Source organism: Tursiops truncatus, chromosome 4, assembly GCF_011762595.2.
Source record: "Tursiops truncatus isolate mTurTru1 chromosome 4, mTurTru1.mat.Y, whole genome shotgun sequence".
Taxonomy (NCBI): Eukaryota; Metazoa; Chordata; class Mammalia; order Artiodactyla; family Delphinidae; genus Tursiops; species Tursiops truncatus.
In genome coordinates, this window is record NC_047037.1 from 96,344,781 (window position 1) to 96,363,351 (window position 18,571).

Sequence of the window (18,571 nt, forward strand, 5' to 3'; positions counted from 1 at the left end):
AACATTTTTTTAAATTAACCTGACTGCCACTAAAAATTAGACTTTAACATTGAATTCTTTGTAACTTGAACTGCTTTAAAATGATTCCTTTTGACCCAAAATAAAGCTGAGCAGAACACTTGCATATACTGTCCTTGTGGAATTTGTGGGGTGGTACCTGTAGTCTTGCTTTGGGTTACTAGATGATCCTTTAGTAAAGCAACAGTAAGAATGTCTTTGCCATTTTTTTAATGGAAATTTGTATTTTAGCTGATGGTGACCAATAAATACTGAAAGACTTTTTTGTCTAGTTCTAGTTCTAGTTCTCAGTCTAGTTCTCAGAGTTATTATTAGACTACCTAAATATAACTGACCACAAATTGTAATTTATTATTATCTGTGGTTGGAGAAATTGCTTTATATTTGAATAGCACCTTTAAATTGTCAACCTCAGTGGGTTTTGTAAACAAGAAAGCATTTGTTTGAACTGATGGAAAAACTGGCAGAATCCTGATGCTCTGACTGTTCTTTCTCCACCTGAGCAATAGCTATAATTTTTAAGGCAATGAAGGAATGGACAAATATTGTCAGTTCAGGGTTCAATATCAGTGAATAAAGTGGAAAATCAGTGGTTATTGTCTGTTGGCTTATGTTTGCCTTAATGTAAAAATGAACTTATAAAATAACTGGGCTTCTGTCTATTGGGTTTGAGATATTCACGTGCAAGCAGGCTATATCAAATTTTTTTTTTTTCTAGGATAGCATATACTTGTAAAGCAAAAGCAAAAATTCATATTTTTGTTTAATTAATGGGGATTTTAGGATTTCACCAGAGAGGCATCTAATCACAGTTGATAGTGTGTGAGATAGAGGTAAAGTATTAAATCATATTCTACTTCGGGCGATTATAAAATCTACCATGATGTGCCATTTTGCTTTAGTAATTTATTTTGAAAACTTGAGAATTACAGATTTTTCAAAGTTGGCAAGGTTCTTTGCCAGTCATCTAATCCACAGGACTTCTCAGTCTTTGGACCAGAGTTATCACAGGGGAGCATCATGCCCACATATACACCAAGCATGGTATCTGGTTGCACAAATGTCTTAGGTATTTCTTTTTTCAAGCAACCTGTGATTTTTTTTATTCTAATACATTTATTTATTTTTGGCTGCATTGGTTCTTAGTTGCTGCGCATGGGCTCTCAGTTGCAGCAAGCGGGGGCCACTCTTCGTTGCGGTGTGCGGGCTTCTCACTGCGGTGGCTTCTCTTTTTGCGGAGCACAGGTTCTAGGCACCTGGGCTTCAGTAGTTGTGGCACACAGGCTCAGTAGCTGTGGCTCATGGGCTCTAGAGTGCAAGCGCAGTAGTTGTGGCACATGGGCTTAATTGCTCCACGACATGTGGGATCTTCCCAGACTAGGGCTCAAACCCATGTCCCCTGAATTGGCAGGCAGATTCTTAACCACTGCACCACCAGGGAAGTCCCTGTGATTTTTTTTCTAATGTGCATGTATTTATTATTGACTTTATAGTAGTGTTTTATCCAATTGTTTTTAATTTGATGATTTTAAAAAGCAGTTATTCTAGTGTTCAAGTTTTTTCAATGTTACACAAGAGTTATCCCAACAGGAAATGTTTAGGAACCACTAAGTCAGTCCTTTAGAATAGGAAGGGAGAGATGTACCTAAACATTTTAATAAAGGGGTCAAAAACTGAGTAACCTGCTGTTATCAGTCATGGTTGAAATGAAATAGTTCTTCCCCCTCAATGATCTGTTTCTAATTTTTTTTTTTTAAAATCAGGGTCACTAGTGACATTCTTATATAATTAAGTCTAGAGAACACCTTTCAGTCTTTATCTTACTTGATGCTTTGCAATATTTCACATTGTCTTCTCTTAATTTCATAATTTTTCCTTTGGCTTCTGAGGCACTGTGTTGTCCTGATTTTCTTTGCTTTTTTTAAAACTTCCTGATACCTCTCTTTGCTGATTCCTCTCAGTCTCCTTTCCAGGCTCTTTTCTCTGCCTCTTTTGGTGACCTTCATTGTTCTGTCATAGGCATTCTTATATTCCATACCTTCACTGGATGCTTGCTTGCCCTCCAGAAGCTTCACTTAACACTTATATACTGATGGCCCCCTAATTTCTTGTTTATAGCCCAGACCTCTCAAAAGGCCCAGATTTAAAGGAAATCTTCACCTCATTACCTTACAAGTGTTTCACACCAGACTCCTGTTTCTCCTGAGACTATTCCTTATCATTTAATGTGTGTCATCTAACTAGTTTCCCAAGCCAGAAACTTGGATATCATCCCTAACTTTCTATTCTTTCCATGTTCTCCACATCCAATCTAGAAACATGTCGAGAAAATTCTACTTCTTTTTTTTTTTTTTTTTGCAGTACGTGGGCCTGTCACTGTTGTGGCCTCTCCTGTTGCGGAGCACGGGCTCCAGACGTGCAGGCTCAGCGGCCATGGCTCACGGGCCCAGCTGCTCCATGGCATGTGGGATCCTCCCGGACCGGGGCATGAACCCGTGTCCCCTGCATCGGCAGGCGGACTCCCAACCACTGCACCACCAGGGAAGCCCAGAAAATTCTACTTCTTAAATATCTGACTACTCCTCCATTCCCACTGCTATTTCTTGAGTGAATAACTGATACTCTCATTAGTGTCTTCCTCCAATCCATTTTGTCAGTGCTAGAGTAAATCCTAACAGTCCCATGCTTAGAACTGTTAAGTGGTCTGTTCACTGCTCACCGAGGTAAAGTTCAAATTCATCATGATTTAAGACCCTCTGTCATCTTGATCCTGCTTACCTCTTGTCTTCATCTCTTGCCACTTGTTTCTTGCCTTTGGATGTTCTGTAACAATGCCCAATACCCCTACCTTCTCATCCTTCAAGTCACAACATGTAGGTAATTTCACCTTTTCTGAAACACTTCTACCTAAGCATACCGTTATGTGATTACATAACACTGAATTTTTCTCTTCCACAGCACTTACCACATGGTACTAGAGTCATTTATTCATGTCTTTCCTACTAAACTCTTGACTCTGTGAAGGCTGGGACTGACTCTATCTTTCTCACCGTTTTTCAGAAACTGGCACATAGCAGGTGTTGAGTGAATTAACTGATGAAGCTTCATCATTTGACATTTTTAAAAAATTCCCACAAACGGAATACTTTTTCAAAATTTCCAGCTTTTCACTTGTATTCTACCAGTTTATCCTAGAAATTGGTTTAATAGTTGTAAACCTCATTTAGGCATTCTTTTTATAAATCATGTGATTTTTGTATGAACTACAACCATAATCCTTCAGAAGCAGCATTCTTTTTTTTAATATAAATTTATTTTATTTATTTTTGGCTGCGTTGGGTCTTCGTTGTGGTGCACGGGCTTCTCATTGCGGTGGCTTCTCTTGTTGCAGAGCACGGGCTCTAGGCATGCAAGCTTCAGTAGTTGCGGTGTGCGGGCTCAGTAGTTGTGGCTCTCGGACTCTAGAGCACAGGCTCAACAGTTGTGGTTCAAGGGCTTAGTTGCTCTGCGGCATGTGAGATCTTCCCGGACCAGGGCTTGAACCAGTGTCCCCTGCATTGGCAGGTGAATTCTAAACCACTGCGCCACCTGGGAAGCCCTGGAAGCAGCATTGTTACAAGTAGATTCTTCTTAGGTAAAGAGTTCTCTGTGTTACAATTTAGTAGGTGGGGTGGTTGTAGATTTTTAAATTTCAGGACATAATATGGGAAAGGACTTTTAATATCTTAGGTATCTTTTATCCTAGATTTGATTCTTATAAAAGTAACAATTGGTCAATTAAATACTGAAAGATTGTTTCTCATGAGGTAAGTGTTCCAGAGTTGATTGCTACTTCTGTAAAGTTGGGATCCAAATTTTAAAATATTCCTTTGGAATTTGGTAAGTTTAAGGGAATAAAACCATTTAAGAGAAACATGGAACCACCTCATGTATATTTTAACCGGATGTAAATGTGTAATTATGGTGATAAGTAATATAGTAGTTCCCTCTTACCCGGTCTCAGCTTTCTGTAGTTTCGGTTATCCACAGTAAACGGTGGTCTGAAAATATTAAATGGAAAATTCCAGAAATAAACAACTCATAAATTTTAAATTGTGCACCACTCTGAGTAGCAATACACAGTCCCACTGCATCCTACCCTGGATGTGAATCATCCCTTTGTCCAGCATATCCTGCCCATTAGTCACTTTGTAGCTATCAGATTGACTCTTGTACTAGTAACCCTTATTTTACTTAATACCCAAAGCACAAGAGTAGTGATGCTGGCAATTCAGATACGCTAGAGAGAAGCCGTTAAACTGCTTCTTTTCAGTGAAAAGGTGAATGTGCTTGACTTAAAGGGAAAGGAAAAATAATCATATGGTGAGGTTGCTAAGATCTATGGTGAGAATAAATCTATTTCTGAACTGTGAAGAAGGAAAGAAATCTGTGCTAGTTTTGCTGTCACACTCAAACTGCAAAAGTTACAGCCACAGTGTGTGTTTAGTTAAGATGGAAAAGGCATTAAATTTGTACAATAATTTGAGAAAGAGACCACATTCACATAATTTTATTATAGTATATTGTTATAATTGTTCGATTTTATTATTAGTTATTGTTATGAATCTCTTATAGTGCCTAATGTATAAATTAAACTTTATCCTTGGTACTTATATATAGGAAAAAATGTATATATAGGTTTCAGTACTATTCACAATTTCAGGCATTCACTGGAGGTCTTCGAATGTATCCCCTATAGATAAAGGGGAGATTACTGTACCTATTTTATTTCCTTACACATGGATTAATGTACCTGATTCTAGCTCATTTCCTTTTAGTGACTATATGTGTGTGATCATCAGAGTAATATTTTATAAATACTCGCTAAGAATTTACATTGATTCCTTATTACCAAATTCATGTCATTGAAAGCCGTCTGTAACATAGTCATATTACCATCGCAGGACTTGTTTTAGAGCTCCCTTTCTGGTCTCCTGAATTTCTTCTGTGTCTGTGTGTTGAATAACCCTTTTGGCGTTGTTTTTCCTCCGTGGAGTATTTTCCTGACTGTCGTTTGTTAGTCATTTTCGTTCCAGAGCAGATTGTTCTAAGTAACCTTCACTGAAGTAGCCTTGACTGATGATTCAAACCCTGATTGTTTTCTTACTTTGTATTCTAATAAATTTATGGGGATTGTATCAATACTTTGTTGCTTTGGTGTTTAAATGTAACTTGTTTTCCATAGTAGATTTGCTTCTGCAGGAGGTGGAGGGCAGGTTCCTATGTTTTGTCTCTTTGACAAGTTTCAGCAGTGTTTGTAGTAGAGAAAGAAGACATAGTATTTACTATGTTTCTCATTGTTTCCTTTTAGATTTATTACTTATTTGTTCCTAATCCTTATGTTTTACCCACATAGTTTGTATGTAAGTATGTGTATATATGCTACTCTTTGAACTAAAAATTTTCTAGTTATTAGCTACACAAGTTTCTAGTCACCTAATGTACATTTTCTTAATGTGAATTGGAGTTTCAGTGTTTGATCAGCAGTAGTTCTTTTGAGAGGCTGCCAGTTCACTTGTTTGTATCCTGCACTGTCTCTAGAGTTCCTTCAGGATAAAGACTATCCTGATGATCGTTGTACAGTGGAGTCACATCAAATGTGCTTTTAACTAAAATGAAATCAGTTACACTTGCTTGGCAAAAAGAAAAAGACCTAATTATGCTGATGATTCTCTTTGTCCTTTTGCTCTGGGGTCAATAGTGAGCAAGATATAATACCTGAACTGTTTCCTTTGTTTCAGTTCCAGAGTGTGAGTCTGGATGTGATTCTGATGATATTCATTTTTCATAAAGTGTGGATGACAATCCATGCAGTATAGAAGTAAAGTTTAGGCAATGTGGAGTCAGATTGCTTGTTTGAATCTTGCCTTGGGCAAGCTTCTTGATCTCTCTGGGCTTCAGTTGCTTTATGTGTAAAATGCGGATAATAATAGCACCTAACTTGCATTTACAGTGTGTTACTCTTCTGAAGAATTTTCAAGAGTAATTTTGACAATTGATTTTTGCTTCATGCATTAATGTCAGGATTCTATACAAGTTTCAGCTCCACATATTTTTTGAATTCACTTAGCAGAATCACATGGAGTCATGGAGTTGACTCTGCTGGACAGTTATTCATTATGAAGAGATGAAACTTATTCAAATCCTGGATGGAAAAAAAGCTAAGTTATCTAATAGATTGTTTTAAATAATACTTTGATTGTGTGACATACTAGGCAGAAGTGAATGTCTTTTCTTTTTTAAAATTTGTCTGTATTCTTACCAGTATTCACAAAGTTTCAATTTATGCCTGTGGAAATTGAGTACATAGTACCTGATCTTTTCAGTACCTAATCTTTTCAAACTGTTTTCTTTGAGGAAGAGATTAGTACTTTCTGAATCCACCAAAGTTACCTGTGGGAAGCTGGAGTGGCAGGAGTGGAGTAATGGGAGTTTGGAGGCTTATGTATAGGCAATAGCAGTGGGAAGTTACTGGAAAGTTTTAAGCAGGAAATGATATGGTCCAGCTTACTTAAGAAGATCTTTCAGATCAATCAAACTAATTTGTTGTAAGAAAAGTAAGAGAAAGATGCATTTTCACAGAATTTTAATGTAAAATATTGTGGAATGTTCGGAACCTTAAAAAGGTACCAAAACCAAGAGTGATTTCCAGTAACATAATGTCTTGATAGTCTTTTAAATCTCCTTAGTAGCTTTTAGATATGAAAATAGACCACATGAAAAGATAATAGCATTTCAGGGTGTTCCCATTACATTCTAGAGCTGTATGTCTTCATTTCTCATTTATGAAATATGCTTTCAAAATTGTCTTTGGGCTTATTTTCCAACTTCAACCTTTAATTCCAAAAGTTCTTATTATAACTTGAGAAGGTAGACTGAGTGGGGGAGAAAGTGACTGAAAAGCAGTGCAAAGGATTCCTGAGAGTTGGAAATAAAACCCCTTATATTGGGCTTCCCTGGTGGCGCAGTAGTTGAGAGTCCGCCTGCCGATGCAGGGGACACGGGTTCATGCCCCAGTCCGGGAAGATCCCACATGCCACGGAGCGGCTAGGCCCGTGAGCCATGGCCGCTGAGCCTGGGTGTCTGGAGCCTGTGCTCCGCAACGGGAGAGGCCGCAACAGTGAGAGGCCTGCGTACCGCAAAAAAAAAAAAAAATCCCTTATATTATAAAGAATTGGTAGTTATATATTTTCTAATTTAAACTTTTTCCTCCAGTGCATTTATTTTGATTTCTACCTGGTATTGGCCTCAAAGCTTGTGAAAATAATGTCTAATTCCTGACACAGCAGAATGCTGGTGTTGATTGATAAGCTGGCATTGTGCTAAGTAGCTTTTTGTCCTAAATTTTACCGGTGGGCCAAAATAATCAGCTTTTCTGTACTGTCCCTGTTGTAATGCCATTCTTTCTCTGCATTTTTGTTAATGAAGGGAAGCAGTTGGACAGAAAGTAATGTGGTGGTGGGGGCGGGGTGCAATGAGCAGAAGGTGATAGGGAGGTTAACTGAGATATTGTTCTCCCCAAACATGGTTTGGTAGCGCTCTGCAGTGACAGTGGGAGAAAATTTGCCATTTGGTGATTTGCCTATGTAATTTGATCCTTTTTCACTCAATGTCATAGCATCTTTTTTTTTTTTTTCCAGTACAGTAAGGAAAGGAAATTAAGCAGGTTCTGATTTAGGCCTTAGGTGATAATGAATTTATAATAATTTTTTAAATTTTATTTATTTTATTTATTTATTTTTGGCTGCGTTGGGTCTTCGTTGCTGCACACGGGCTTTCTCTAGTTGCAGCAAGCGGGGTCTATTCTTTGCTGCGGTGCATGGGCTTCTCATTGCAGTGGCTTCTCTTGTTACAGAGCATGGGCTCTAGGTGTGTGGGCTCAGTAGTTGTGGCACGCGGGCTCAATAGTTGTGGCTCGCGGGCTCTAGAGCACAGGCTCAGTAGTTGTGGCGCATGGGCTTAGGTGCTCCACGGCGTGTGAGATCTTCCCGGACCAGGGCTCGAACCCGTGTCTCCTACATTGGCAGGTGGATTCTTAACCACTGTGCCACCAGGGAAGCCCCTAGGAATTTATAATACTTTTTAAAGGGAATCTATTGTAAAACTTGACTGAATGGAGGGAAATGGGTAATTGAAAGATTCTCTTGGTTGGTTTTAGGTTGATTTAGACCTTGCTGAATAAAAATTGAAAGTATCCATCTTTCTAAGGAGAGGAAGCCTTGTATACCTATCCAGTTTTCTCTCTGTTCTTTTAACTTGTCTGCCTTTACCATGACTGCTTCTCCTTGTAGTCTGTGTGACATCCTGTAGCCTTAAACTTCCAGTAGACAGGAAAGAGTTCATTGCCTGTTTGTGTTAATGAAACAAGGTCATTACTCTGTCCAAAGAACGTTCTTTTTATTTAATCTGAAAATCTTTAGTAAAAATACTAAATAGATTTTCAATATGTTTGTAGCCGAACATACTTCTCACAGGCATTTGATACATTATTTTCTCTATCAGCAGTCCCTAGCTTATTAGATTGTGTATTAGCTATGTTCTCAATGACTTAGAAACATTGTAAACTTTTTACAAGAAATTGAAATAATGTTTTTCTTGTTTTTGTATTTAACATCAAAAGTAATTGTTTCACTATTTTGAAGTTTTATTAGGCATACAAAGGTTTGTGGTAATGATGTTTTCTTGGCAGAGTGTATCTTTTATCAATAAAATTGCCCACAGAAGTGCTCCATCTGAGGCATGTGAATGGTATTTTGTCTCATACTGCCTTTTTGTCTGATACTTCCTTCTTCTTTGCAAGTATTTGCATTCTGTAACGTTTTTACATTCTTTTTTACATTCTGTAACTTTTACATTCTTTTTTGACCTGTCATTTTGTTTTAGGTCATGCCTTATAGGTAGCATGTGGTTATTTTTTATTTTAAATAATTTGGGCTTCCCTGGTGGCTCAGTGGTTGAGAATCCGCCTGCCAATGTAGGGGACATGGGTTCAAGCCCTGGTCCGGGAAGATCCCATATGCCGCGGAGCAACTAAGCCCGCGAGCCACAACTCCTGAGCCCGCGTGCCTAGAGCCCATGCTCTGCAACAAGAGAAGCCACTGCAGTGAGAGGCCCACGCACGGCAGCGAAGAGTAGCCCCTGCTCGCCGCAACCAGAGAAAAGCCTGCGTGCAGCAACAAAGACCCAATGCAGCCAAAAATAATAAATAAATAGGTAGGTAGGTAGATAGATGGTTTATTTATAATAGGGAGATTTAACCTATTCACATTTATTGTTATTATTGACATGTTTAATGATTCCTGCCATATGTACTCCGCTTTTTTGTTTCTTCCTTTACCCTCTCCTTCCTGCTTTTTGTTTTATTAATCATCTCCACTGCTTTGGGGTTTATTTTTAGTGGTAAGGAAGTTGTACACCTCTGTTTCTGTTCTTGTGTTCAACCTTAAATGCTAATTTAGCTAGGTATAAGATTTTAAGTTGAAGATAATATTTCTTCAGGACTTTAAAGTTGTTGCTTCATTGTTTTTAAATACCTAACGTTGGTGACAGTATGACCCCAGTTTGGTTCTTTTTTTCTTTGTAGGTAATCTGGGTTTTTTCCACCTAAAAACTTTAAGGATTTTTACTGTGAAATTTCACCATGATATGTCTAAAAATGTGTGTCTTTGTTTTTCAACTCCAGAAATTTTTCTAATATTTTCTTAAAACACTCCTTTTTATGCCTTTCCTTCTAAAATTCAGATAGATATTGGAACTTCAGTATTTATACTCCATATCATCTAACTTTTCCTCCAAATTTCTCACCTCCCTGTCCTCTGTTCTTGTTGCATTCTGGCAGATTTCCTTGGCTCTGCCTTCTTCTTGTTAATTTGCTCCTCTGTTATGCCCATTCTAATATACAATCCCTCCATTGAGTTTATTGTAATAAACCTTTTTAATTTTCAAGATGTCTAATTGGTGCTCTTTAGAAGCAGCCTTTTTAAAAATGTCTGTGATAACCTCTCATTCCTCTCATGTTAAATTTTCTGTTTGCTTTGTTTATCCCGCTTTCTCAAATACTAGTTTTTTATTTTAATCAGGTACCTCTCTTTTATGATATTAATTTTCCTTTATGTTAGCAATTCTTGACAGTATGGTCTCTTGGAAGATAGGCAAAGTATGCTTGTCACTTGTCTCTTGGGTGGAGGGGATCCTCACTCCTTCTGAATGATACAGCCCTACTCCAGTCTGACTTCTCTTTCTCTTAGTGGAGTGGGAGGACTGATGAGGTTGCTTCAAGTGCAGTTTTCCAGCAACTAGAATCCACAACTACATAAGAGAGTCCTAGTTGCCTTCTAGTATGAATGTTTTGTGCTGAGGATTTTTACTGTCAAAGTTTTTGGAAGGTGATTAGGCTATTTACAAGTGGAAGATTTCATATTTATCTGTTACTCTGTGTTGTAGTTGGCTCCTTTCATCCTCCCACATCTTATTTTAAAATGAGCATGTTTCTTCTTGACACTAGCTAGCTTAAACTAGCTGTTTTATATTCTGAACTTAAAGTTTCCTACACATCCTTCTTTGCACACTATAAAAAAAATAAAAAACAAGAAAAACAAAAAATTATAGCTACATTCAGACTAAAGGAGAAGGGAAACAAAAGGTAAATGGGGGGGAAAGGTAGCAAAGAAGAATGAAGCAAGAGGAAGGGAGAAAAAAGCAGATACAGAAGGTTGCTATCCCATCGTCTCTTTGTGACTGAGATGCCCTGGGCCCCAAGCAACATAGCCTTCCATGTAAGTTAGTTGTGGAGGTAGCTACTTCTGCTTTTGCTTTGTCAATGCTTACCTGTTGGAGATAACACGGGTTCTTTCGTAATCACATATTTGTTAAAATTGATGTTGAAAAACAATAAAGTTTGGGGTGAAGATGTGCCATGAAGCTCTTGGACCTAGTAGCTGGAACCTAGATAACTGGATTTGTCTACAAAGATGTTTCCCAAACATTGACTGAAGCTTTTGCAACTGTCCTCAGTGGGTATTAACTACCAAATCATGAAGTATGTGAGATGGCTCCTCTAGGAAGCAGATTCTGAGACAAAGATAGGAGTCCCCCAAATGTATTTGATTAGCAAACAATAGATTTGGGATAACAATTGTAATGAAGATGGCAAAGTGTTTCTAGTATCTCTTCTACACTGTTGACAAACAGCCTAATAGAAAAACAGCAATACGTGTGAATAAGTGGTTTTCAGAATGAAAAAGTCCAGTGGCCAATAAACAAACATGAACAGATTTTCAAATTCACTGATAGTGAGGAAAATGTGAATTACAATAATATGTGAACTAGAATTATGTTACACTGGGGTTTTTCAGCCTAGGCACTGTTGACATTTTGGATCAAGGTGGTGGTGTGCAGGTGTTGTCCTGTGCATTGTAGAATGTTAGCAGCATTCCTGGTTTCTACCTACTAGATACCAGTCGTGCCTCCTCCTGACCCCTAGCTGTGATAATCAGAATGTCTCCAGACATTGTGAAAGGTACCCTAGAGGGAAAATCATCCCTGATTGAGAACCACTGTTTTATACTCATTAGACTGGCAAAAATTAAACACAGCTATCATATCTCTTGCTGGCAGGAATGGCAGAAAAGTGGTACTTTCAAGCACTACAGCCTTTTCTTGGGAGAAGTCTGAGTGTTTTTCAAGTTAAAAATATATAAACCTTTTGGCTAAGCAATCCTGTTACTAAGACTCTATCCCATGACGATATTTATATGAGTGACTTGCATTGTGAACAGCCATTCTGCCCTCCCATGTTTTCTTCAGTGTTGTCGTTTAATCACTGTGATCCAAATCTATTACTGAGTATTGATAACTTTTTCATGATTGTTTCCTCATATTTCAGAACTCTCTTGATAGAGCCCAAGCAGCCAAGAACAAAGGCAACAAATATTTTAAAGCAGGAAAATATGAACAGGCTATTCAGTGCTATACTGAGGCCATCAGTTTGTGCCCTACAGAGAAGAATGTTGACCTTTCTACGTTTTATCAAAACAGAGCTGCTGCCTTTGAGCAGTTGGTATGTATCCTAGGTTGGTTTTTCTGTTCGTTTTGTTTCTCTTTATTTGCATAATGTTTCAGTTAATGCCACTCAAATCTAATAAACTTTTAGAAGTTGTTTTGAAATTACAGGATTTTTGTTTGGTTTTTATATCCTTTAATTACATAGATTTTTAAGAACAAATTTTAGCTCTTCGTGAGAGGCTGCGCGCCGTACCACTGCCTCGAGGCGCGGGGTCTCGTGGGCCCTGCTCCCGCCCTCCGCTCGCCTGGCCCGGACCGGAAGCGGCGTCGCACGGCCTGGGCCTGGCGCGGGGGGCGGGCACCGGGGCCCGGTCGGACATGGGCAAGAAGCACAAGAAGCACAAGTCGGACAAACAGCTCTACGAGGAGTATGTAGAGAAGCCCTTGAAGCTGGTCCTCAAAGTGGGAGGGAACAAAGTCACCGAGCTCTCCACGGGCAGCTCCGGGCATGACTCCAGCCTCTTAGAAGACAAAAACGATCGTTACAAACACAAGGACCGAAAGCGGAAAAAGAGAAAGAAAAGAGAGAAGCAGGTTCCAGGGGAGGAAAAGGGGAGAAAATGGCGACGAATAAAGGAAGATAAAAAGAAGCGAGATCGGGACGGCATGGACAATGAGGCAGAAAAAGACCTCCAGCGTCTGACCCCTGTAGGATCAGACTTGCCTCCTGAGAAGCCTCTTGCAAGCTCTTTAGCCAAACAAGAAGTAGAACAGACACCCCTTCAAGAAGCTTTGAATCAACTGATGAGACGACTGCAGAGGAAAGACCCAAGTGCTTTCTTTTCATTTCCTGTGACTGATTTTATTGCTTCCAGCTACTCCATGATCATTAAACACCCAATGGATTTTAGTACCATGAAAGAAAAGATCAAGAACAATGATTACCAGTCCATAGAAGAACTAAAGGATAACTTCAAACTAATGTGTACTAATGCTATGATTTACAACAAACCAGAGACCATTTATTATAAAGCTGCAAAGAAGCTATTGCACTCAGGGATGAAAATTCTTAGCCAGGAGAGAATTCAGAGCCTGAAGCAGGGCATAGACTTCATGGCAGACTTGCAAAAAAGTCGAAAGCAGAAAGATAGACACCTTGCAGAGTGGGGAGGACAGCGGCTGCTGGCCAAGAGAGAGGGAAGACTCTGGAGACACTGAGGCACAAGGCTTCAAGAGTCCCAATAAGGAAAATAAAAAGTAAAGAATCTTTGGGATATTAAGGTTAAGCTGTCTTTTTCACACCAGTATCGGGAGAAAATACTGATTGGGGGCCTGCCTTGGGTCCATGGTTGGTTGGGTTTTGTCCTGAAAGTCCATTTTGATGATTTGATACCCCTCTTCTCATGCAAAGCATTATATGGAATTGTCCAAACACAGTTCAGAAAATAGTTCTGAATGTCTATTCTGTATGAAAGTAGTTTTAAAACCAGTAAATTACCTTTAGGGACTCATAAAAAAATAAATAAATAAAAGAACAAATTTTAGTTTTGCTCATCACACACACAATCCAAAGTTGTATATATCAGATTTTATGAAATTAGATAATACAGAAAGTTAAAGTTTCTGGTGACCCCATCCTCCTCAACAGTTTGAGTTTATTTCTTCAACTTTTGTCCGCATATATGTAATAGTAGCATATGTGGGGGGAAAAAGACCAAAAGATGAATTCCTGTTACATTGTTTGCAGCATATTTTTTCAGTTGCCACTGTATCTTGTACAGCTTCTCATAGCACACACAGATCTATTTCATTCTTTTTAAAGGCTATATGTAGTAGCTGTTACATGGTTGTAACATCTCCCTGTTGACGAACATTTGAATCACTTCCTATTTTCCCTATTGCATTCAGTGTTGCAGTAAATATTTTTGTAAGTATTTTTTTGCATACTTTTGGGGGAATAAAATTCTAGAAATGGAAATAAGATAGTATCAATACCTATTATAGTAATATATGAACATGTTTGTTTTCCAGTATCTCACTGACTGTGTATTATCAGTCTTAATAATATTTGCCACTCTGGTAGGAGAAAAATTCTCTCTCATTGTTTTAGTTTGCAATTTTTGAGATGTTGGTGAAGTGGACAATCTTTTTCTATGTTTATTCGGTATTTATATTCTCTGCATTTTTTGTTCAACGAAATTTTATTGACTGTTTCGTATATGAAAGGTGTAGTAGGAGCTGGGTCTATAAAAGCAAACAATTATGCATAGAACTCAAGGATCGCAAAACAACTTAAATGACATTTTGATAAATGCTTTGATTCTATAATAGACGAATGAGTGGGGTTGGTGCGTAAAACAGTGCAGAATAGAGTGTTACAAATGGAGGAACAGTGTATGTAATTGCTCTGAGGTAGGCAGGAGTTTGCCATGATTAAAGAAGTATGTATAAAGGATCCTGGGGTATAGAGAGATGAAACTGGAAAGGTAGCAGAGGCCAGATCAGGCAAAGCCTTGCAATGGTAAGAAGGTTGGATTTGATTCTGAGTGTAACGGGAAATATTTAAGGGTTTTAAATAGGGCAGGAACATCGTCTAAAATTGTTCTCACTGTTCTGTCAAGAATATATTGGAGGGAGGCAAGAGTGGAGGCAGGGAGACTAAGGAAGGATGTTGCTGTAGTTGCCTAAGTGGGACATGAAGGAAAGCTGAAGACCAACAGAATTTGCTGTTGTATTGGATGTGAAGCGTGAGAAGCAGGAGTTTTAATAATGGTGGATTGAGGAAGGAGTGAGTCAGCTGACAGTTGAATTGAGAAATGTCTCTATTTTAGGAGTGTGGTTTGGGTTAAAGAGATAAAGTTTGGAGTCATCTAATTTTAGATGTTATATACTATGAGGACAATAGATGTGATCACCTAAGAGAGAGAAAGGATGAGTCCTTGAGCATTCCAGCATGTAAAAATCAGATAGAAGGGGAGAAGTCAGCTACAGAAATTGGGGAGGAGCAGCCAGTGAGGTAAATGGAAATCAAGTAGAGTGGCGACTCCTTGGAGGTTTGGCAATAAACAGGAGCTAAGAAATGGGGTAATAACTGCAGGGAATTACAGAATCAAAGGAGTGTTTTTAAAAGGTGGAAAATACTAAAGCAAGTGTTTTTATGCTAATAGGAATGATTCAGTAGAGAAGCAGATTGGTGCAGAGGCAGGATAGCTAACAGTGAAGTCCTTGAAGTGGAGAGAATGTGGATCCATACCACAAGTGGAAGGTTGGCCTTTGGTGAAGAGGGGTGTTTCCTCAGTTTTAACAGGAGGGAAGGAGGAGATGATATCACATAGATGCAGGTAGGTTGTAGATTTGGTGGTAGAAAGATGGCTTAAATATGTCTTTTACCTATTTTTAAAAATTAGGTTGCTAATCTTTATTACAATTATTTATATGAGCTGTTATAATGTATTGTGGATATTAACTCTTTGTATGAATTGGGAATATTTTTTCTGTTGTGGGATTCTTAATACTTGGCCTACTGGGTTTAGAAAACTGATTTCTGTCAAACAGTGCTTCCTTTAGTGTGACTTTTTTTTAATACTTTCATTACAGCAAAAATGGAAAGAGGTGGCACAAGATTGTACAAAGGCTGTTGAACTTAATCCCAAATATGTGAAAGCTCTCTTTAGACGTGCAAAAGCCCACGAGAAGCTAGACAATAAGAAGGAATGTTTAGAAGGTGAGGGTATTTTTGTGTTTATGTATGAAAATTACTAAAGGCTTCATAGTCATTGGTAAATTTATATGAAACTCTGCCTATGAGTAGAGAAATCAATTGTGTTTAAAAGTTTTACTCTTCCCCAATTGAGACTTTGATTTCTAGTTTAAATTGAGATTGCAGATACTTGAGTACTGTCTTGGTTCCCCACTATGGTAAATTAAATGATTTAGAGTTTATATACCACACATTTTAAACTTGGCAATTAATGAGCATCAGTGTAATTTCATGAATAAGAAATCAGAAGAGAGGTTTTAGTGAGCGATAGTGTTTCTAAGATTCTACGTATTTTTCAGTTAATATCCTATATAAATATGAAATAATTTTGAGATGAATCATTAAAGAAAACATTTGTTTTTTGCCCTTGCAATTTTCAGACATTATCTTATACTCAGTTAGAAATTATGTAATTGATACAAAGCAGCAAGTGAATTTGCCATTCTCAGTAAATATTATAAATATTCTTTGGCCTCTAATTGGCCATATCTGTTGCCAAAACTTCAAATTAGGGTATCCGTCACTGGCCTATAAAGTACAGTCTTCTGGGTGATGTAGAGCTAAACCAAAAATGCAATTTCTGCAGTCGAAAAGTACTTTCCACTACATAGATTTGCTTTAAAAGCATCAATAATCAGAAATTTAGCTATAATTTTTTTTTAGATAACATTATTTAAAAGGGAAAAGCTGTTTTATTTATTTATTTTTTAAAATCAGGATTACCAATTGAGAGTGGTTTAGAGAACATTTTAGAAAAACTTGAGGTTTTGTGGTATCATGTACTTTGATGGTGGGTAGAAGGAGTGTTGCTTTGGAAAAGAGACTTCTGAGTTTTGAACCAAACTTTGAAGTTATTAAGCGATAATTGTAGAGAGGAGTTTAAATGGATTTTAGATGGAGAAATGGGATGGGGAATTGACATTGGCACTAGCCACATTATCAGGGGAACATACAGCAGATTGACTTGTTTGGAGGAGCAAGGATTTGGAATTGTGAGAAATTGAGTTCAAAAAGAGAGAGACAGCCATTGTTCACTACTTTGAATGAAAAGTTGAGAGGTTAAGGAAACATTGATCTTCTAAATTTCAGACCAACTGTGTGTTGAGCTCTAGCATAGCCAGGTTAAAATGGTATTTTGAAGCAGATTTAATTGAGAGCTCTGTGGCAAGATGGCTTTGGAGACGAGGAGTAACCCTGAGGCCTATAAAAAGACCAGACATAAGAGAGCCACATTATGTTGATTTGGCATATACTTAACCGGCCAGAAAAGAATATTCCTGGATTACTTGTTTTATTTGCTATGTACAATGTTGGAGTGATGAGAAACATCACAAATGGTGTAGTATAGTCCCTTTCATTTCACAGGTGAGGAAAGTGAATTCTAGAGAAGTAGAGTGACTTTCTGAGCTTTGAGTTTGGTCGTAAAGTATGTAAAACTAAAGTGTTAAGAATCAGTTTATTGGAAATGATAGCCACATAAAGCTATGCATGTAGTTTGGCTTTCTGTGGTAACATTGAATCCATTTGATGCTGCTAATCATGTTTGTGATAATTTCATACTTACTCTTGTTTTCTGCATCATTTCTAGATGTCACTGCTGTGTGTATATTAGAAGGGTTCCAAAATCAGCAAAGCATGCTGTTAGCTGATAAAGTTCTTAAACTTCTTGGAAAAGAGAAAGCCAAAGAAAAATATAAGGTAAGTTAATCTGAATTGGTTAATAGAGGGAGTATACATTGTGAAGGGTCATTTCTAATTTATACTGCTTAAACTTGGGCATGATGGTTACAACTGAAATTAGATCCAGATTATATTTCTTTTTCCTGTAATCTTGGGCTTTTGTGGTTTACTTTTTTAAAATAAGAATGTAAACTATGTCCAGTATTGCACCTGGAGGATATTGAAAGAATTCATGTATATTAGAAGTTGCCAAACAATGGCCTACAGGCCAAATCCAGCCTGCCACCTGTTTTTATAAATAATGTGCCAATAGTGTTTTATTGGAACTCAGCCACTCACACATTGTTTTAGATGCTTTTAAGCTACAACAGCAGAGTTGAGTGGTTGTGACAGAGACTGTATAGCACATAAAGCCTAAAATATTTACTATCTGGCCTTTTACAGAAAAAAATTGCCAACTTGTACTCTTTAAAGTTTTTAAAGATATGCTGTATAAATTGGCATTGGTTTTACACAGTTAGTACATGGTTTAATTCAAGAAATATTTATTGAACAGAGGTCCATAATGGGCATTTTAGGAGGGTAGGTACAAAGACATGGTCCTTGCCCTTACAAAGTCCTTAATGAGAGGGACCATTAATAAGTATAAAAGGCATGATATTGGTAAAGTGTCATGGAGGGATATAAGTAGAGGGCTGTGGGAGTACCACAGGTATTACTAAACATCGGTAGAGGTTTTCTGCTAAATTTCATAATATCGAGGCAGTTGTTTCTTTTTTCTTTAATAATAACTTGCTTTTCTCTTAAGTTGATTTAATAATCTGTATTTTTAACTTTACATCTCTGAATATTAGCTGAGTAAAACAGTTAAAACAGGTTTCTTCACTGCAGGACTTTCTTGTGCTAGTATGTGTTGTGAATCTCCAAATACAGCTATACTGGTTCTCAGTCTCTTTAAACTCTGGAACTTATTTCCTTCCCTTCAGCATCTGGTAGAACATGCTGTTTTGAGGAACTAGAACTGGTGCTCCTCAAAATATTTTGCAAAATACCATGTTAGAGTCTCACAAA

At 37.8% G+C, this 18,571-nt stretch overlaps 2 protein-coding genes across 3 annotated transcripts in view; both read left to right on the plus strand.

The window, feature by feature from the left end:
• The window catches only part of TOMM70 (translocase of outer mitochondrial membrane 70), a 45,114-nt gene that overhangs the window by 2,119 nt on the left and 24,424 nt on the right, over window positions 1-18,571 (plus strand). Inside the window, exons 1-4 of one of the 2 annotated variants that reach the window (XM_019922734.3) lie at window positions 9,337-10,832; window positions 11,942-12,115; window positions 15,658-15,784; window positions 17,409-17,518. In XM_019922734.3, the coding sequence (XP_019778293.1) occupies window positions 10,800-10,832; window positions 11,942-12,115; window positions 15,658-15,784; window positions 17,409-17,518 (444 nt within the window). In that variant the 5' untranslated portion in view covers window positions 9,337-10,799. Of the gene's footprint in view, window positions 1-9,336; window positions 10,833-11,941; window positions 12,116-15,657; window positions 15,785-17,408; window positions 17,519-18,571 lie in introns of those variants that run through there. The other variant, XM_019922733.3, reaches the window with a different exon arrangement.
• LOC109547865 (bromodomain-containing protein 7-like) lies at window positions 12,343-15,649 on the plus strand. The gene has a single exon (XM_019922736.3). The coding sequence runs from the start codon at window positions 12,439-12,441 to the stop codon at window positions 13,276-13,278; it is 840 nt and encodes a 279-aa protein (XP_019778295.1). The 5' UTR covers window positions 12,343-12,438; the 3' UTR covers window positions 13,279-15,649.

What these genes read in the sequence shown, in the direction of transcription:
- LOC109547865 (XM_019922736.3), top strand. Translation starts at nt 12,439, where the DNA reads ATGGGCAAGAAGCACAAGAAGCACAAGTCGGACAAACAGCTCTACGAG.